Raw genomic sequence first — 15987 nt, forward strand, 5'->3', positions numbered from 1 at the left:
GCACACCCTCTATGGAGAGGAAAAAACAATTGCTGGTAAAGTCTTGAGGTTGCTCTGTGGAATTAACCTTCTGTGATTCTGGTATCTTTCACATGCACAGATGTCAGATCCTCTATGCAGCACAGCTCATAAAAGACAGAGAGAAAACAAAAAAACAAAGACTAATGCCCCGTACACACCATCACTTTATGTGATGAAAAAAAACGACATTTTCTGTGAAGTAAAAAATTACGTTTTTGAAACTTCAATTTTCAAAGACGAAGTTGCCTACACACCATCGTTTTTCTCACAATGTTCTAGCAAAGCGAGGTTACGTTCTCACCACTTTTTCCATTGAAGCTTGCTTCATAAGTAGCTTCTGGGCATGAGCGGGTGAAAAAACGTTGTTTTAAATGACGTTTTTTACTACACACAGTCAATTTCTGTGAAGTAAAAAATGACGTTTTGAAAAACGACACATAAAATTGAAGCATGCTTCAATTTTTTTTGGTCGTTTTTTACAAGACATAAAATGACGTTTTCCCCCACACACGGTCAATTAAAGTGACGTTTTGAAAAACGTCGTTTTTTTTCATCACATAAAGTGATGGTGTGTACGGGGCATCATGGTGCAATACTGCTGGACCAGGAATACAACAGACTACAGCTGGTAACAATTGCAAACTCACGAATCCCCAGGAAAAAAAGGACACCAATATCACTCCTAAAAGCCGCTCAGGTTGATGGTCTCCTCATACGGACATGAGGAGTGCGCGCTATATGCCGGAGCGCGCAATACCCCGATAAATACGGTACATTATTATAACCCTGTACTCAGTGTGCGCAGCCTACTTTATTAGGATGTGCACCCCAAAGCCCAAACACACATGCACGCTAGAGCAGTGGACGCTGTCAGTAGAGTAGTGAATGGTGTCAGTAGAGCTGTGGACATGTGAGTAGGACAGGGGCTGGTGTCAGTGGGACAGTGGATAGTGTCAGTCAGTAGACCAGTGTCAATAGGGCAGTGGTCTATGTAGGGTAGAGATTGGTGTCAGTAGGGCAGAGGACAGTGTCAGTAGAGCAGTGGACGGTGTCAGTAGGGCAGAGATTGGTGTCTTTAGGACAGTTGATGGTGTCAGAGGCTGCCATTGCTGACCTGGATGCTAGTCCTTATCATTTATAATGCTTTTGCACACTATTAGAAATCACACAGACATATTTGATGCTGAAAAGAGAATTTAATTTGAAAGGAAAGACTCGAAAGAGATTTCATTTTCAAAGGGTACACATTACACTTGAAATTGATTATGCAATAATTTATTCCAGAGGAAAAGAGGAAAAGAATCACCATTGAAATCCATTCATTAAACGCATTGAGGAATATATTTGGTCAAGTCTGATCCCAAACATTTGAGTCCGTAGCCTCCCCTTTGAAAAAAAAAAAGATAATAGTTATGATGATGTAGAACCAGACCTTGAAGCTCAAACAGGTGACATTTTGCAGCTTAATTATTACTAATGAACAAGACAGTACCACAACTCTATGCAAAAAGTTAATTTTAGTCCCCAGGTCCCCCGGGTGGCAACCCCCCCTTTTAAAAAAAATATATATAAAAAATATATATATATATCTATTTTTTATAATTTTTTTTCTTTCTTTTTTTTTTCTGTTTATTAAAGGGCCTAGAGGTCCCCAGGGTCCGGATGGCAACCCTCCTTTTTTTATAAAAAAAAAAAAAAAATTATTTATATATATATATATATATATATATATATATATATATATATATAAATATAAAAAAAAAAAACTATTTATATATATATATATAAATATATATATATATTTTTATTAAAGGGCCCCCGAATGGCTACCCCCCTTTTTTTCTATATTTTTTGTAAGGGGCCCAGAGGTCCCCAGGGCAACCCCCCCCAATTCGTGACACCCCCCGCTTCTCAACTCACGCCCCCCCCGCTTCTCAATTTTCTCAATTAGCGGCAGCACCCCCCGGTTCTCTGCTCCAGGTGGCCCATGCCTGAATCTGTGTAAGGGGCCCCATAATTCTTGATGGTGGCCCTGCCTCAACTACATCTCAGCTATTTTGATCCCTCCAACACAGCTGATCACAGATCGGGGTAAAGGGCAAATCACAGTGGCTCTTTACCATGTGAATAACTGTGTCCAATCCCAATCACAGCTCGAGGAGAGGGGAGCCGGTAACCAGCAAGTGTGACAGGGGACAGTTGCACTGATAATCAGGGCACTGATCATCAGTGCCCTGATTATCGGTGGAGTCTCAACAGTACCAATCAGTGCAACCTCTTAGTGCCCATCAGTGCCACCTATCATTGCCGTCTCATCAGCGGTGCCTATCAGTGTCCATCAGTGCCACCTATCATTGCCTCCTCATAAGTGGTGCCTATCAGTGAAGGATTGGCTCTGGGGAAGACAGTGGTGGAGTCCATGGGCTGGTAAGTGTCTGTTTCTTAAAAGTCAGCAGCTATAATATTTGCAGATTCTCACTCTGTCATTTTTAAATCTACTAAACTTCCTTATTAAGATGATCTGCTGTGCAAATTTGCATTTGAAATGTTTACCTAATTCACGTTTAATATGCTTTGAACATTTTAAAAGCATGTGTTCCATTTTTTATTTATTTTATTAAATATAGAACACTGTAAAATAACTTTTTGAGGAAGAAACCATGAAATATTCATCCTCAATATCTCATCCTGGAAAATCCTCTAGGCCCGGTTCACACTGCTGCGTCCTTAAAAACTTGCGATTTTACCGCAACGTTGCTGTGAATTTGCCGCGATTTTGCCGCGATCCCAGGGAATGCCAGTCTATAGAGCTGAATTTGCATCGCACACGGATCAAACTCACACAGGACCCTTTTTTAGCGCAGCTTAGATTCGCAACACATTGATGTGAACGGCACTCATGGAAAACGATGTTAGTAAAATGACTTGCGAATTTGAGCAATCGCAACGGATCAAATTTGCAATTGAATTCACAGCTGTGTGAACGGGGCCTTAATCATGATAATGCTGGATGGATTCCTGTTCATCTGCTGCTCTGATTGGTTCAATTTGCTGGACCCCGTGTCACTACTGTGCATGGTAATGATGTAGGGGTTGGGGAAGAACAGTGCTTGGAGGAAACCAGGAAAATGAATACTTCACAAAGTATCAGATTTGCAGGATCTTCAGGCACAGGGATCTTTTCACTATTGCAGAGATCTGTGTCACGGGCAGCAGGACAGGTGAGCACTGAATACTCAAATTTTATGTTACCAACAGAGCTGCTTTAACCAATCAAGGACCGCCGCACGACGATATACGTCGATAGAATGGCACGGCTGGGCACAAGGGAGTACGTGTACATCCCCTTTAAAAAACCCAGCCGTGGGTCGCAAGCCGGTCCGAAGCTCCTTGACCGCGCCCGTGGGCCCGCGGACCAGATCGTTGGTGTCTCGCGATCGGGTCACAGGAGCTGAGGAACGGGGAGAGGTGAGTATAAACAAACCTTCCGCGTTCTTCTCTGTGGCTTGTCACTGATCGTCTGTTCCCCGTCATAGGGAACGACAATCAGTGATGTCACATGTCCAGCCACGCCCCCTACAGTAAGAAACACACAATAGGACACACTTAACCCCTTTAGCGCCCCCTAGAAGTTAACCCATTCACTGCCATTGTCATTTTCACAGTATCAGTGCATTTTTATAGCACTTTTCGCTGTGAAAATGACAATGGTCCCAAAAATGTGTCAAAAGTGTCCGATGTGTACGCCATAATGTCGCAGTCACTGAAAAAAACGCTGATCACCGCCATTTACTAGTAAAAAATAAATTATTAATAAAAATGCCATAAAATGTTCCCCTATTTTGTAAACGCTATAACTTTTGCACAAACCAATCAAAAAACGCTGATTTTTTTTTACCAAGAATGTGTAGAAGAATATGTATCGGCCTAAACTGAGGAAAGAAATGTTTTTTTATATATTTTTGAGGGGATATTTATTATAGCAAAAAGTAAAAAATATTGAATTTTTTTTTTAATTGTCGCTCTATTTTTGTTTATGGCGCAACAAATTAAAACCGCAGAGGTGATCAAATACCACCAAAAGAAAGCTCTATTTGTGGGGAAAAAAAGGACGCCAATTTTGTTTGGGAGCCATGTCGCACGACCGCGCAATTGTCAGTTAAATTGTCAGTTAAACTGTTGTTTTTTGCCATTTTAGGGACACACATAATTTTAAGACTTGACATGTTTGTTATCTCTTTATTTTTTTATTCATGTATTCAACAGGGCCTTTGCTATTAGAAAATAAATAATGTTATATAGCTTTTTATGTAACAACACTGAAGAAATTACACTTTGATACAATGAAAATTTGCTGTCCCCTCAAAATATCTTAACACACAGCCATTAATGTCTAAACAAAAGTGAGTACACCCCTAAGTGAAAATGCCCAAATTGGGCCCAATCAGCCACTTTCTCTTCCCAGTGTCATGTGACTCGTTAGTGTTACAAGGTCTCTGGTGTGAAAGGGGAGCAGGTGTGTTAAATTTGGTGTTATCTCTCTCACTCTCTCATACTGGTCTCTGGATGTTCAACGTGGCACCTCATGGGAAAGAACTCTGAGGATCTGAATTAAAGAATTGTTGCTCTACATAAAGATGGCCTAGGCTATAAGAAGATTGCCAAGCCCCTGAAACTGGGTTGCAGCACGTTGGCCAAGACCATACAGTGGTTCAACAGGACAGGTTCTACTCAGAACATGCCTTGTCATGGTCAGCCAAAGAAGTTAAGTGCACGTGCTCAGCGTCATATCCAGAGGTTGTCTTTGGGAATTAGACCTATAAGTGCTGCCATTATTGCTGCAGAGGTTGAAGAGGGGAGGGTCAGCATGTCAGTTCTCAGACCATACACCACACACTGCAACATATTGGTCTGCATGGCTGTCGTCTCAGAAGGAAGTCTCTTCTAAAGATGATACACACGAAAGCCTGCAAACAGTTTGCTGAAAACAAGCACAATAAGGACATGGATTACTAGAAACATGTCCTGTGGTCTAATGAGACCGAGATAACTTATTTGGTTCAGATGGTGTCAAGCGTGTGTGGTGGCAACCAGGTGAGGAGTACAAAGACAAGTGTGTCTTGCCTACAGTCAAGCATGGTGGTGGAAGTGTCATGGTCTGGGGCTGCATGAGTGCTGCCGGCACTGGGGAGCTACAGTTAATTGTGGGAACCATGAATGCCAACATGTACTTTGACATATAATTACTAAAAAATGTATGTACTGTGACATACTGAAGCAGAGCACAATCCTCTCCCTTTGGAGACTGGGCCGCAGGGCAGTATTTCAACATGATAATGACCCCAAACACATCTCCAAGAAGACCACTGCCTTGTTAAAGAAGCTGAGGGTAAAGGTGATGGACTCACCAAGCATGTCTCCAGACCTAAATACTATTGATCATCTGTGGGGCATCCTCAAATGGAAGGTGGAAAAGCGCAAGGTCTCTAACATCCACCAGATCCGTGATGTCGTCATGGAGGAGTGGGGAAGACTCCAGTGGCAACCCGTGAAGCTCTGGTGAACTCCGTGCCCAAGAGGGTTAAGGTAAGTGCTGGAAAATAATAATGGCTACACAAAATATTGTCACTTTGGGCCCAATTTGGAAATTTTCACTTAGGGGTATACTCAATTTTGTTGCCAGCGGTTTAGACATTAATCTCCCTGGCAGTATTCCCGAGTCTGGCTCTGGGTGAGTTTTATATACCAAAAACGGTAACCCAAAGCCAGAATTGGGATCGCATTGCAGGATACAGGGGAAGTTACTTACCTTGTCCCTGGATCCTGCGATGTTTCCCCGCTGTGTGTGCGAGCTGTAATATCGCTCAATTCACACACTGGTGACTGCTGAGTGCCGAGCTCCATTCCCGAGCGGCGCAACGCACGGGGACGGAGTTAAGCACCAAATAAAAAAATACTGTAATCTTACAGATTACAGTACAGTATCAAATAATTACACACCCCCTTTGTCCCTAGTGGTCTGCCCAGTGTCCTGCATGCAGTTTTATATAATACAAACTGTTCTTTCTGCCTGGAAACTGTAGATTGTCCATAGCAACCAAAAAGTGTCCCTTTATGTCAAGAGTGGTTTTAGACCAGCTAGAAAACAGCGATAATAAATTAGAATCACTTGCAGAATTGAGCGATAGCGATTTGTGGGGAAATTCGTCATCAAACACTGAAAGTAATGACAACGACAATTCTGCAACTTTCAGGGGCAGATCCACAGAGATCTGCACCCGCGCAGCGTATCAGAGATACGCTACGCCGCCGTACCTTACCTGGCTTTAGTTCGAATCCAGGAAGATTTTGCGCCGTAAGTTACGACGGCGTAGTGTATCTCTGGCGGCGGAATTTAAATCGGCGATTAGGGGGCATGTTTCATTTAAATGAAGCGCGTCCCCGCACCGAATGAACTGCGCATGCGCCGTCCCGAAATTTCCCGACGTGCATTTCGCTAAATGACGTCGCTAGGACGTCATTTTTTTAAACTTAGACGTGAATTACATCCATCTCGATTCACGGACGACTTGCGCAAAAAAAAAAAAAAATCAAATTAAACGCAGGAACGACGGCCATACTTAACATGGCAAGCCTAACTATACGCCACAAAATACCAGCTTTAACTATACGCCCGAAAAAGCCGACTAGAGACAACTTAAGAGAATGCGACGGCCACGCGTACGTTCGTGGATCGTCGGAAATAGCTAATTTGCATACCCGACGCAGAAAACGACGAGAACTACACCCAGCGGACAATGCAAATTTTAATATGTGCGCAAAAAAAATTACAAATTGCCCTGTAGTGCCAATATCTAAAATTGATGTGATATTAAAAAAGAAAATAGTTGCAGTCCTAATGCATCCACAGAAATAAAGTTCATATAGGAGTGGCAGTGTTGAAAAACAAGTATAGAAAAAACACCTGGAACCAGTAAAAAATTGGGAGGCTTACCAGATGGCAAGCAGTATGTGCTTGCGACTGCAAACCCCAGTCAAGGCCTTTAAAATAGTCCTCACAGGGGAAGATGGAAAAGGAAGAGGATTCTTGAAGTCTCCACCGGAAGCCAGATTAATGAGCCATATCATAGGAAAAATATTGCAATGGTGAAGTACGTTTGATCAGCACACATGTAGAAAAAAAGTGACTTTTAGTACCACCATCACCAGCACCCTATACATAGGAGGCTTACCAGAACGAATAAGAACAACAGCAAGTGGCTAAAACCCTAGCCTGGGCCTTTAATTCCTGGGCTGTGATGATAGTCCTACGTGTTCTCCGTATTCAGTGGGTACATAAAGGAAGTGATAGAGCCCACATAGTGAAGTAAGTTTAAACAATGCGTTTAATAATAAAAAGGTTGCACTTACAGAGTAAATGGGAATAAAAACAGAGAGAAGCCGGCCGTGCCCCAGATGACGTCATTTTATGACGAAACGCGCGTCGGGAAGGTAGCGTGCTGACGCAGGACGTGTTGTGTAGAGTGGACGGGCGTTTGTTCCGAGCCGGCCGGCTTCTCTCTGTTTTTATTCCCATTTACTCTGTAAGTGCAACCTTTTTATTATTAAACGCATTGTTTAAACTTACTTCACTATGTGGGCTCTATCACTTCCTTTATGTACCCACTGAATACGGAGAACACGTAGGACTATCATCACAGCCCAGGAATTAAAGGCCCAGGCTAGGGTTTTAGCCACTTGCTGTTGTTCTTATTCGTTCTGGTAAGCCTCCTATGTATAGGGTGCTGGTGATGGTGGTACTAAAAGTCACTTTTTTTCTACATGTGTGCTGATCAAACGTACTTCAGGGTAAGTAAGGTAAGCACTATAATAAAGGCTCAAAACATGTGCTCACGAGAAGAGAAAAAAATGCTGTGTAAATGCCTCAAGCATTTTCACTGCTGTCACAAATAATCACTATATTGTGTCTTGTTTTTGTATGTATGTTTATTTCCTATGATTGTCCACTCCATCTAGTGGACATAATGCAGTATTTTCCTGATTGAGATAATTTAGGAAAATATGACATTATAGCCACTAGATGGTGTTGACACATATAAAGTATGTTTATATATTAGATAGATTATTCATGACAGCTGAGCAAATGCTTGAGGCCACAGAAAACCGTATATATATATATATATATAAATAGACCCTTATATTGTTCCTTTAAAACATGTTAACAACAAATTAGTTACATCATTCTAAATGCGTCCCAAATGCGTTAGAATCTCAGCCGGTTCCTACTAAACTGGCCAAGATTCTAACCGCATATGGGCAGGCTGAATGTACCAAGTTGATTGAATGAGTACAACCAGCATACCAGGTTTTACCTGTGATTATCGCTAACAGCTGCTATAGCCGTTAGCAAAAATCACTGGCCCGGATTCAGAAAGAATTGCGCTCTATTTGCGGAGGCGCAGGGCAACGATTTTGCCCTGCGCCCCCGCAAATATTTTGCGCTGCCCTCGATTCGAGGAGCAGTAGCTCGGTAAATTGCGAGGGCGCGCCGGCAAAATTGCCCGGCGTAAGCGCGCGCAATGTAAATGATCCCACCGGGGGCGGGAATCATTTAAATTAGGCGCGCTCCCGCGCCGAGCGTAGAGCGCATGCTCCGTCGGGAAACTTTCCAGACGTGCATTGCGGCAAATGACGTCGCAAGGACGTCATTTGCTTCAAAGTGAACGTGAAATGGCGTCCGGCGCCATCACGATTCACTTACGCAAACGACGGTAAAATTCGAACGTCGCGACGCGGGAACGCCGGGTATAGTTCAACATTGGCTGCCCCTGCTATTAGAAGGGGCAGCCTTACGCTAAAAACGCCGTACGGAAACGACGTAACTTGCGTACGCAGGGGGCGCGCAACATTGTGAATCGGCGTAAGTATGCAATTTGCATACTATACGCTGACCACAATGGGGAACGCCCCCTAGCGGTCATCGCAAGAATGCAGCCTAAAATCTGCGTGGCATAAGAGCCTTATGCCACGCAGATTTTAGGCTGGCAGTCGGCGTAACGAGTTCTCTGAATCAGGATAACTCGTTACGCCGGCGCAAGTCAGCATGTGCGCTGCGTAACTAAGGTTACGCAGGCGCTAATTGCTTACTGAATCTGGGCCCACTATCTTCTTCCGCAGAGACGTCTTCCCCAACGCTCCCCTCGCCAGGGAGAATACAATGGCCCAGCAGGAGGGATTCCGCATCAACACTGTCTGTGTTGATGGGGGAATCAAGCAAATTTCTTTCGCTCTGTGAATGGCCGGCCTTAGCATCAGTTAATATGCCTTGAAAAAAGGCACATATTTGCTGCCATGTACAATTGCCTGTATGCATGATGCACATTGTTCCTAGTGCACTGCACCTTTGCCTAGCATACACCTACTATTACACTGCTATATGAATGCATATACAGTAAATTAAATAATAAAAATACACTTATTATTTATTTATTTATTATAAACCTACAAAGCATTGCACCCATGATCAGCAGATCACGGGTGCAATGCCGGGCTCTTGCAGACTGTCTGTGTAAGCTGTCTGTTCGTACCTTGTACGAGTATGCAGTTACACAATGACAGAAAGCACTAATGAACTACCTAGAGCGCTCAAAAGGACCCTGGTGGTAGGTCACTGAGAATTATAAGCCGACAGCTGCAGTTTTCCATTCCACAGAGCTCTGTGAATGAAATTGTGCGGCTACGGTGGCGGAGCCCCGCAACTGTCCACTGTCAGGGCAGGAAATCAGGGGGCGGGGGGGCAGGGGGGCCTTGGCTGATGCTACAGTCAATATGAATATGGTGAGTCTAACATGTAACATGTTACGAAAGGTGAACTTATCCTTTAAACATAACTCTCAAATTCAGCCAGCCCTAAAACTAAGCCATCAACTACCGTCTGTCTTGCTGGTTTTCACTAATGCTGATGGGTTCTGTTGTTTAGTAATATAGATGAGCTGAGTGTCTGGCCTGATTGTAAGTAAGCTGAAAAATAGCTAGTCGGATGTTTGACTGAATCAGGGCAGTCTTAATAGCATCATGGGCCCCTGGGCAGATTAATGCTCTGGGGCCCCTACAATGATGACAGTGCAGGTAAACAGACATCAAGTAGGTAGGAGGCAGGACTGCCTCCCTGTGTATCTATCACTTCAGTGCCATCAAGGGGCCCTCAATGTTGGGCAGCGTTGGCTCAAGGACCAGCTGCTTTGGGCAAAAATCAGGGGCCCCCATGCAGCCTGGGGCCCTGGGCAGTGCCTAGGTGGGCCCTCTCATTAAGACATCCCTGGACTGAATCCCAACTGTGAAGAAAATAGACTTTATTCTGGACTTTCTCATAGGTTCTGTTTGTTTTTTAAGAACCCCTGGACCGATCTGGGTGAAATTTGGTCCCCCAGATCGGAGCTATCAGGGGATATGTAATGGTAGGGATACCTTGTGTGGAAAGGGGTGTTCCAACTTTTGGGAAACTTGGGGTGCTCTCTGCCTGGAGATAATTGGTTTATTCCTTAAACTGATCTCAATATCTCCCAGGCAGAGCTTGCTGTGATAATATCGTCTGCAGTGTCATGTAAATGAACTTTCGTCTGTCTCTCAAGAAGCGTTCATTGTGTGAATTTCTATAGTTTAGCAGGTGAGAAGATCTCACCTCGTCTGGGTAACTGACCAGTAATTAACACATGTGGATTACATCAGAGACAGGACGTCTGTCTCCTTAGAGGTCTATTGTTAGTAAAACCATTGTATGATGATGTGTGAGGAGATTATCATTGTTCATCTGATTATGTCAAGTATTCCTTTTGCTGTATATAAGTAACCTCCAGTCTCAATAAAGCTATTCTAGATCTGGACACCCTTCATGAAGTCTTGGCTCATGTTTGGGGGGAACATTCTAACCATTGGAAGAACCATCCTGGAAACTGCATTCATCTCCACTATCCCTCTACCTTCTATGGTAGCGATAATCACTTATGCTCGGCGATTGGGAGATGGAAAGAAGGCCGCAGTACCCTAACCACTGCAGGTCTTAACAACTGGTGGCAAGCAGCGGGATTGAATGGGACGCAAGAAGACAGCAGGTGAATGGCCCAGCATTACGAGAGACTAAAAAGGACTACGCTAAAGGATCTGCTGGAAGCCCGAGGTCAAGTGGCAAGCAACAAAAAGAGAGCTACCCTCATAGCAGAACTAATGGAGGGCGACCAAACCAGCAGCATGGCGAATGTCAGCCAGGAGGAAGCAGAGTTCCAACAGAAGGTGACGTGGAGGCTAAACCTATACGGGCCAAATCCCACACCGGAGATGGTGACGCAAGTCCTGGAGCAGGTGAGCGCAGAACGCAGAGCACAACAGGCAAGCTTAAACCAAGGAGACACCGCTTCCTTAGCCGGATCTATAAATGGAGGGCAGCGGAGAAAGATTAACTATGCTGCGTTTAAAAGTTTTTCGGATGGATAAATGGAAATTGACGCATACCTACAAGATTTTGAGCGTCAATGCGCTTTGGAGGGTCTGGAATCGGAGCAATGGGCGGCGATTCTAAACAGCAAACTCACGGGCCGAGCAGCAGAGGCATACCGAGCAGTTCCTGATACAGCCATACACGACTACGCCAGGGTAAAGGACATTCTGCTAGCCAGGTATGCCGTGACCCCAGAGACTTACAGGAAAAAGTTTCGGGCATTACGGAAAGGGGGCCGAGACTCCTACACCGAATGGGCTTTTAGGATGTATCGGGCGGCCAAAAACTGGATACAAGGCTACCAAGCCGCGATGCTAGAGGAGGTGCTACAACTCTTCTTACTAGAACAATTTTTTGACCACACACCTGCAGACACCAAGGACTGGGTCAGAGACAGGAAGCCGGCCACAATCGAGGAAGCGGCCAAGCTGGCAGACGAGTATCACGAAGGAAGAAAAGGAGAGGCTAGTGGAAACCGCCCTCTGGTAGGGTCCAGCACCCCAACGCCAGGTCCGGTGACCCACCATCGACCGAACGCGGTACCGCCCACTACACCACCTAATGTTAACCGGAGACCGCCATTGGTATGTCACCAATGCAATCAGCCAGGGCACTACAAAATACATTACCCTCAGCGGAGCAGAGGCAATTGGGAGCGGCCATCACCACCCCACCGAGGGCAGCCACTCATCACTATCAGCATGAGCTGCTGGAAGACCACAGCACTGAATCGGAGCAATGGACCAAACTACATGAGGTGAACCTAGCACAAGCCGAGGGGGACAACCGGGTGCACCACAGACAATGGGTCACAGTAGATGGAAAGGAGGCTGAGGCACTACGAGACTCTGGAGCCACCCTCACTCTGGTGCAGCCTCACACCATATCTGCAAAGGCGCGCACCAACAGGACTGTTGCAGTAAGAGTGGCAGGAGGCGCCATCCACAAACTACCCACAGCCCAAGTGCAGTTAAATTGGGGCACCGGAGCCAAGCAGATGGAAGTAGGCATTATGTCGGGCCTACCCACGGAAGTATTGCTGGGGAACGATTTGGGGTGCCTAACCTCACAGCTGCTTACCCCAGATCCCGCTGGAACCTGCCCTGTGACTACCAGGGCGCAACCCCGCCGAGCTGGACAGACGCACTCCGAGGAACCACAGGTAGGAACCAAAAACCCTGTAGTATGTCCGGACCCTATCCCCTTCTGGGGCACTCCACAAGACTTTGGCCAAGCCCAGCAGTCAGATCCCACCTTAGCAGGTTACAGGAGGGCCGTAGGTACCCCTAAGGAAGGTAATGCTCAAGAGGACTTCCACTGGGACAAGGGACTGCTATATAGGGTCACAGGGGGAGTGGGAAGTGGGGCAGCCCAAGTTATAAAAAGGCAGCTAATTGTACCCCGCAAATACAGAGCAGAGCTTCTAAAGCTCAGCCATGATATCCCGCTAGCCGGACATCTGGGTATCAAGAAAACTAAGGATCGCCTTACCCAGACGTTCTTCTGGCCAGGGATATCAAAAGACTTGCAGACGTACTGCAGGACATGTGACACGTGTCAAAGGATTGGAAAACGTGGGGACCACCCCAAGGCCAAGTTACGGTCCTTACCTATAATAGAGGAACCATTCTCCCGAGTGGCAGTAGACCTGATAGGGCCCCTCAACAAACCCAGCACCTCCGGAAGGCGCTACATCCTCACGGTGGTGGACTATGCCACCAGGTACCCTGAGGCAGTGGCGCTCCCCAACATTGAGGCGGAGACAGTAGCGGAAGCTCTAGTCAGGATCTTTTCTCGAATAGGATTCCCCCGGGAAATACTCTCAGATCAGGGGACCCAGTTCACGGCAACTGTCACTCAACAGTTATGGCAGAGCTGCGGGGTGAAACCGTTATTTAACTTCCCCTACCAACCCCAGACCAACGGCCTTTGTGAACGATTCAACGGCACGCTTAAGCAGATGCTCACAGCGTTTACAGAGTCCTGCGGTCAATGGGAGAAATTTCTACCCCATCTCATGTTTGCCTACCGGGAAGTGCCCCAGGCGTCGACCGGGTTCTCCCCCTTCGAACTCCTATACGGGAGAAAAGTCCGGGGACCCCTGGACCTCATACGGGAGCACTGGGAGGGCAACACAGGAGAGGAAGGGATCCCGGTTTTGCCGTACGTGCTGGAGTTCCGTGACCGCTTGCGGGCCCTGACCGAATCAGTTCGGGAGAGCCTACAGGCAGCCCAGAAACGACAGAAACAATGGTATGACCGGGGAGCGCGAGATAGGAACCTGGAAGTAGGGCAAAAAGTATTAGCCCTCAGACCATCCAAAAAAGACAAGCTACAGGCAGCGTGGCAGGGGCTATTTAAAGTGGTGGAACGAATTAGCGACACCACCTATATTGTGGCCAAATGTTCGGATGAAAGGATCAGACGAGCCTTTCATGTGAACATGTTGAAACCGTACTTCGAGCGCTCCGAGGACGTGGCCGCTATCGGTGCCCCATCCGCTGACGCTAGTGAAGGACTCCCCTTACCCGACCTGCGGGCAGCTAACCAAGGTAACCTAGAACAAGTTGGGTTGGGGGAGAAACTAAATCTCACCCTGAAATCCGAGAACTGCCATGGGGCCATGGCAGAGGTTCAATACCTAGGGCCTAGAGTGGGGTCTGAGAAACAGCCCCCTGAACCCGCAAAAGTAGAGGTCATAGCTAATTGGCCCCAGCTCTGCACCAAGACGCAGGTATTGGCATCCCTAGGCACCGCCGGGTATTATAGGAAGTTCGTCCCGGAGTATAGCACCCTAGCGAAACCCCTCACCGACCTGACCAAAAGGGCCCTACCCAAGCAGGTAGCCTGGTTCTTGGAGTGTGCAACGGCGTTCCAGGGACTTAAGACGGCATGGAAAAAGAATGCCTGGCTCTAGTATGGGCCTTAAAGAAGCTCCAACCGTACCTTTATGGCCGTGCCTTTAGCCTACCCACTGACCATAACCACCTCATCGGGCTCAACCGAGTCCCTGGAGACAATCCCCGATTGCTGCGCTGGAGTCTAGCATTGCAGCCCTACAATTTTACACTGCAATACCGCCCGGGCAAGCAGAACGGCAATGCGGATGGGCTTTCCCGCCAAAGCGACTTGGAAGTATAATTTTGACCCGGACATCCCCTAGCCAACCCGGCAGGGTCTAGGCGGGTATGCCGACCCATGGAACTAAGGGGGAGTATTGTGAAGAAAATAGACTTTATTCTGGACTTTCTCATAGGTTCTGTTTGTTTTTTAAGAACCCCTGGACCGATCTGGGTGAAATTTGGTCCCCCAGATCGGAGCTATCAGGGGATATGTAATGGTAGGGATACCTTGTGTGGAAAGGGGTGTTCCAACTTTTGGGAAACTTGGGGTGCTCTCTGCCTGGAGATAATTGGTTTATTCCTTAAACTGATCTCAATATCTCCCAGGCAGAGCTTGCTGTGATAATATCGTCTGCAGTGTCATGTAAATGAACTTTCGTCTGTCTCTCAAGAAGCGTTCATTGTGTGAATTTCTATAGTTTAGCAGGTGAGAAGATCTCACCTCGTCTGGGTAACTGACCAGTAATTAACACATGTGGATTACATCAGAGACAGGACGTCTGTCTCCTTAGAGGTCTATTGTTAGTAAAACCATTGTATGATGATGTGTGAGGAGATTATCATTGTTCATCTGATTATGTCAAGTATTCCTTTTGCTGTATATAAGTAACCTCCAGTCTCAATAAAGCTATTCTAGATCTGGACACCCTTCATGAAGTCTTGGCTCATGTTTGGGGGAACATTCTAACCATTGGAAGAACCATCCTGGAAACTGCATTCATCTCCACTATCCCTCTACCTTCTATGGTAGCGATAATCACTTATGCTCGGCGATTGGGAGATGGAAAGAAGGCCGCAGTACCCTAACCACTGCAGGTCTTAACATCAACCTTTTGGGATGCTCTGTGGGAATTGCTCTGCCCAATGCCCCATATGCATTGCCAACCCTGTCACTGCCCAAAGTCATGTCCCCTGATTTCTGCTCAAGGTCAAAACTTCAACCAATGATGTTTTTGACCTGAGTTGCAGCCACACACTATAAAATACTTATTTCCCAGCAGCCCTTTTTTTATGTGTTGGGAGCTTAGCAGGGCCGATCCTACGGTCACAGATGCCTGGACGCAGAAATATTTCTGGCACCCCCACATGGGCGTGGTCATCTTACAAACTCCTCCCCTTTAAACATGTTTCTATGGCAACGACTCAAACACAGAGATGCTCCCCTAAGGAGTCTTTGTTACTCTGGGATTCTCCCATGATCTCTTAACAATAAACAAAATACAGGAAGAGAGTACACTAATGGAACCTGAAGAGGGGTCTCTCTAATGGACAGAGAGAGGGCTTTTGTTAGAGAGTCTGTTAGAAAGAGCCCCCAGAAATGGTCATAGACTGCAGACATAGTACAGGAGA

At 46.1% G+C, this 15987-nt stretch overlaps 1 protein-coding gene across 1 annotated transcript in view; it reads right to left on the minus strand.

Annotated features, from left to right (window-relative positions):
* Positions 1-1244: 1244 nt before the first annotated feature.
* The window catches only part of LOC120946017 (lysozyme C-2-like), a 33329-nt gene continuing 18586 nt past the window's right edge, over positions 1245-15987 (minus strand). Inside the window, exon 4 of the mRNA XM_040360697.1 lies at positions 1245-1407. Within this exon, the coding sequence (XP_040216631.1) occupies positions 1344-1407 (64 nt within the window). The 3' untranslated portion in view covers positions 1245-1343. The remainder of the gene's footprint in view (positions 1408-15987) is intronic.

Source organism: Rana temporaria, chromosome 1 (genome assembly GCF_905171775.1).
Source record: "Rana temporaria chromosome 1, aRanTem1.1, whole genome shotgun sequence".
Lineage (NCBI taxonomy): Eukaryota > Metazoa > Chordata > Amphibia > Anura > Ranidae > Rana > Rana temporaria.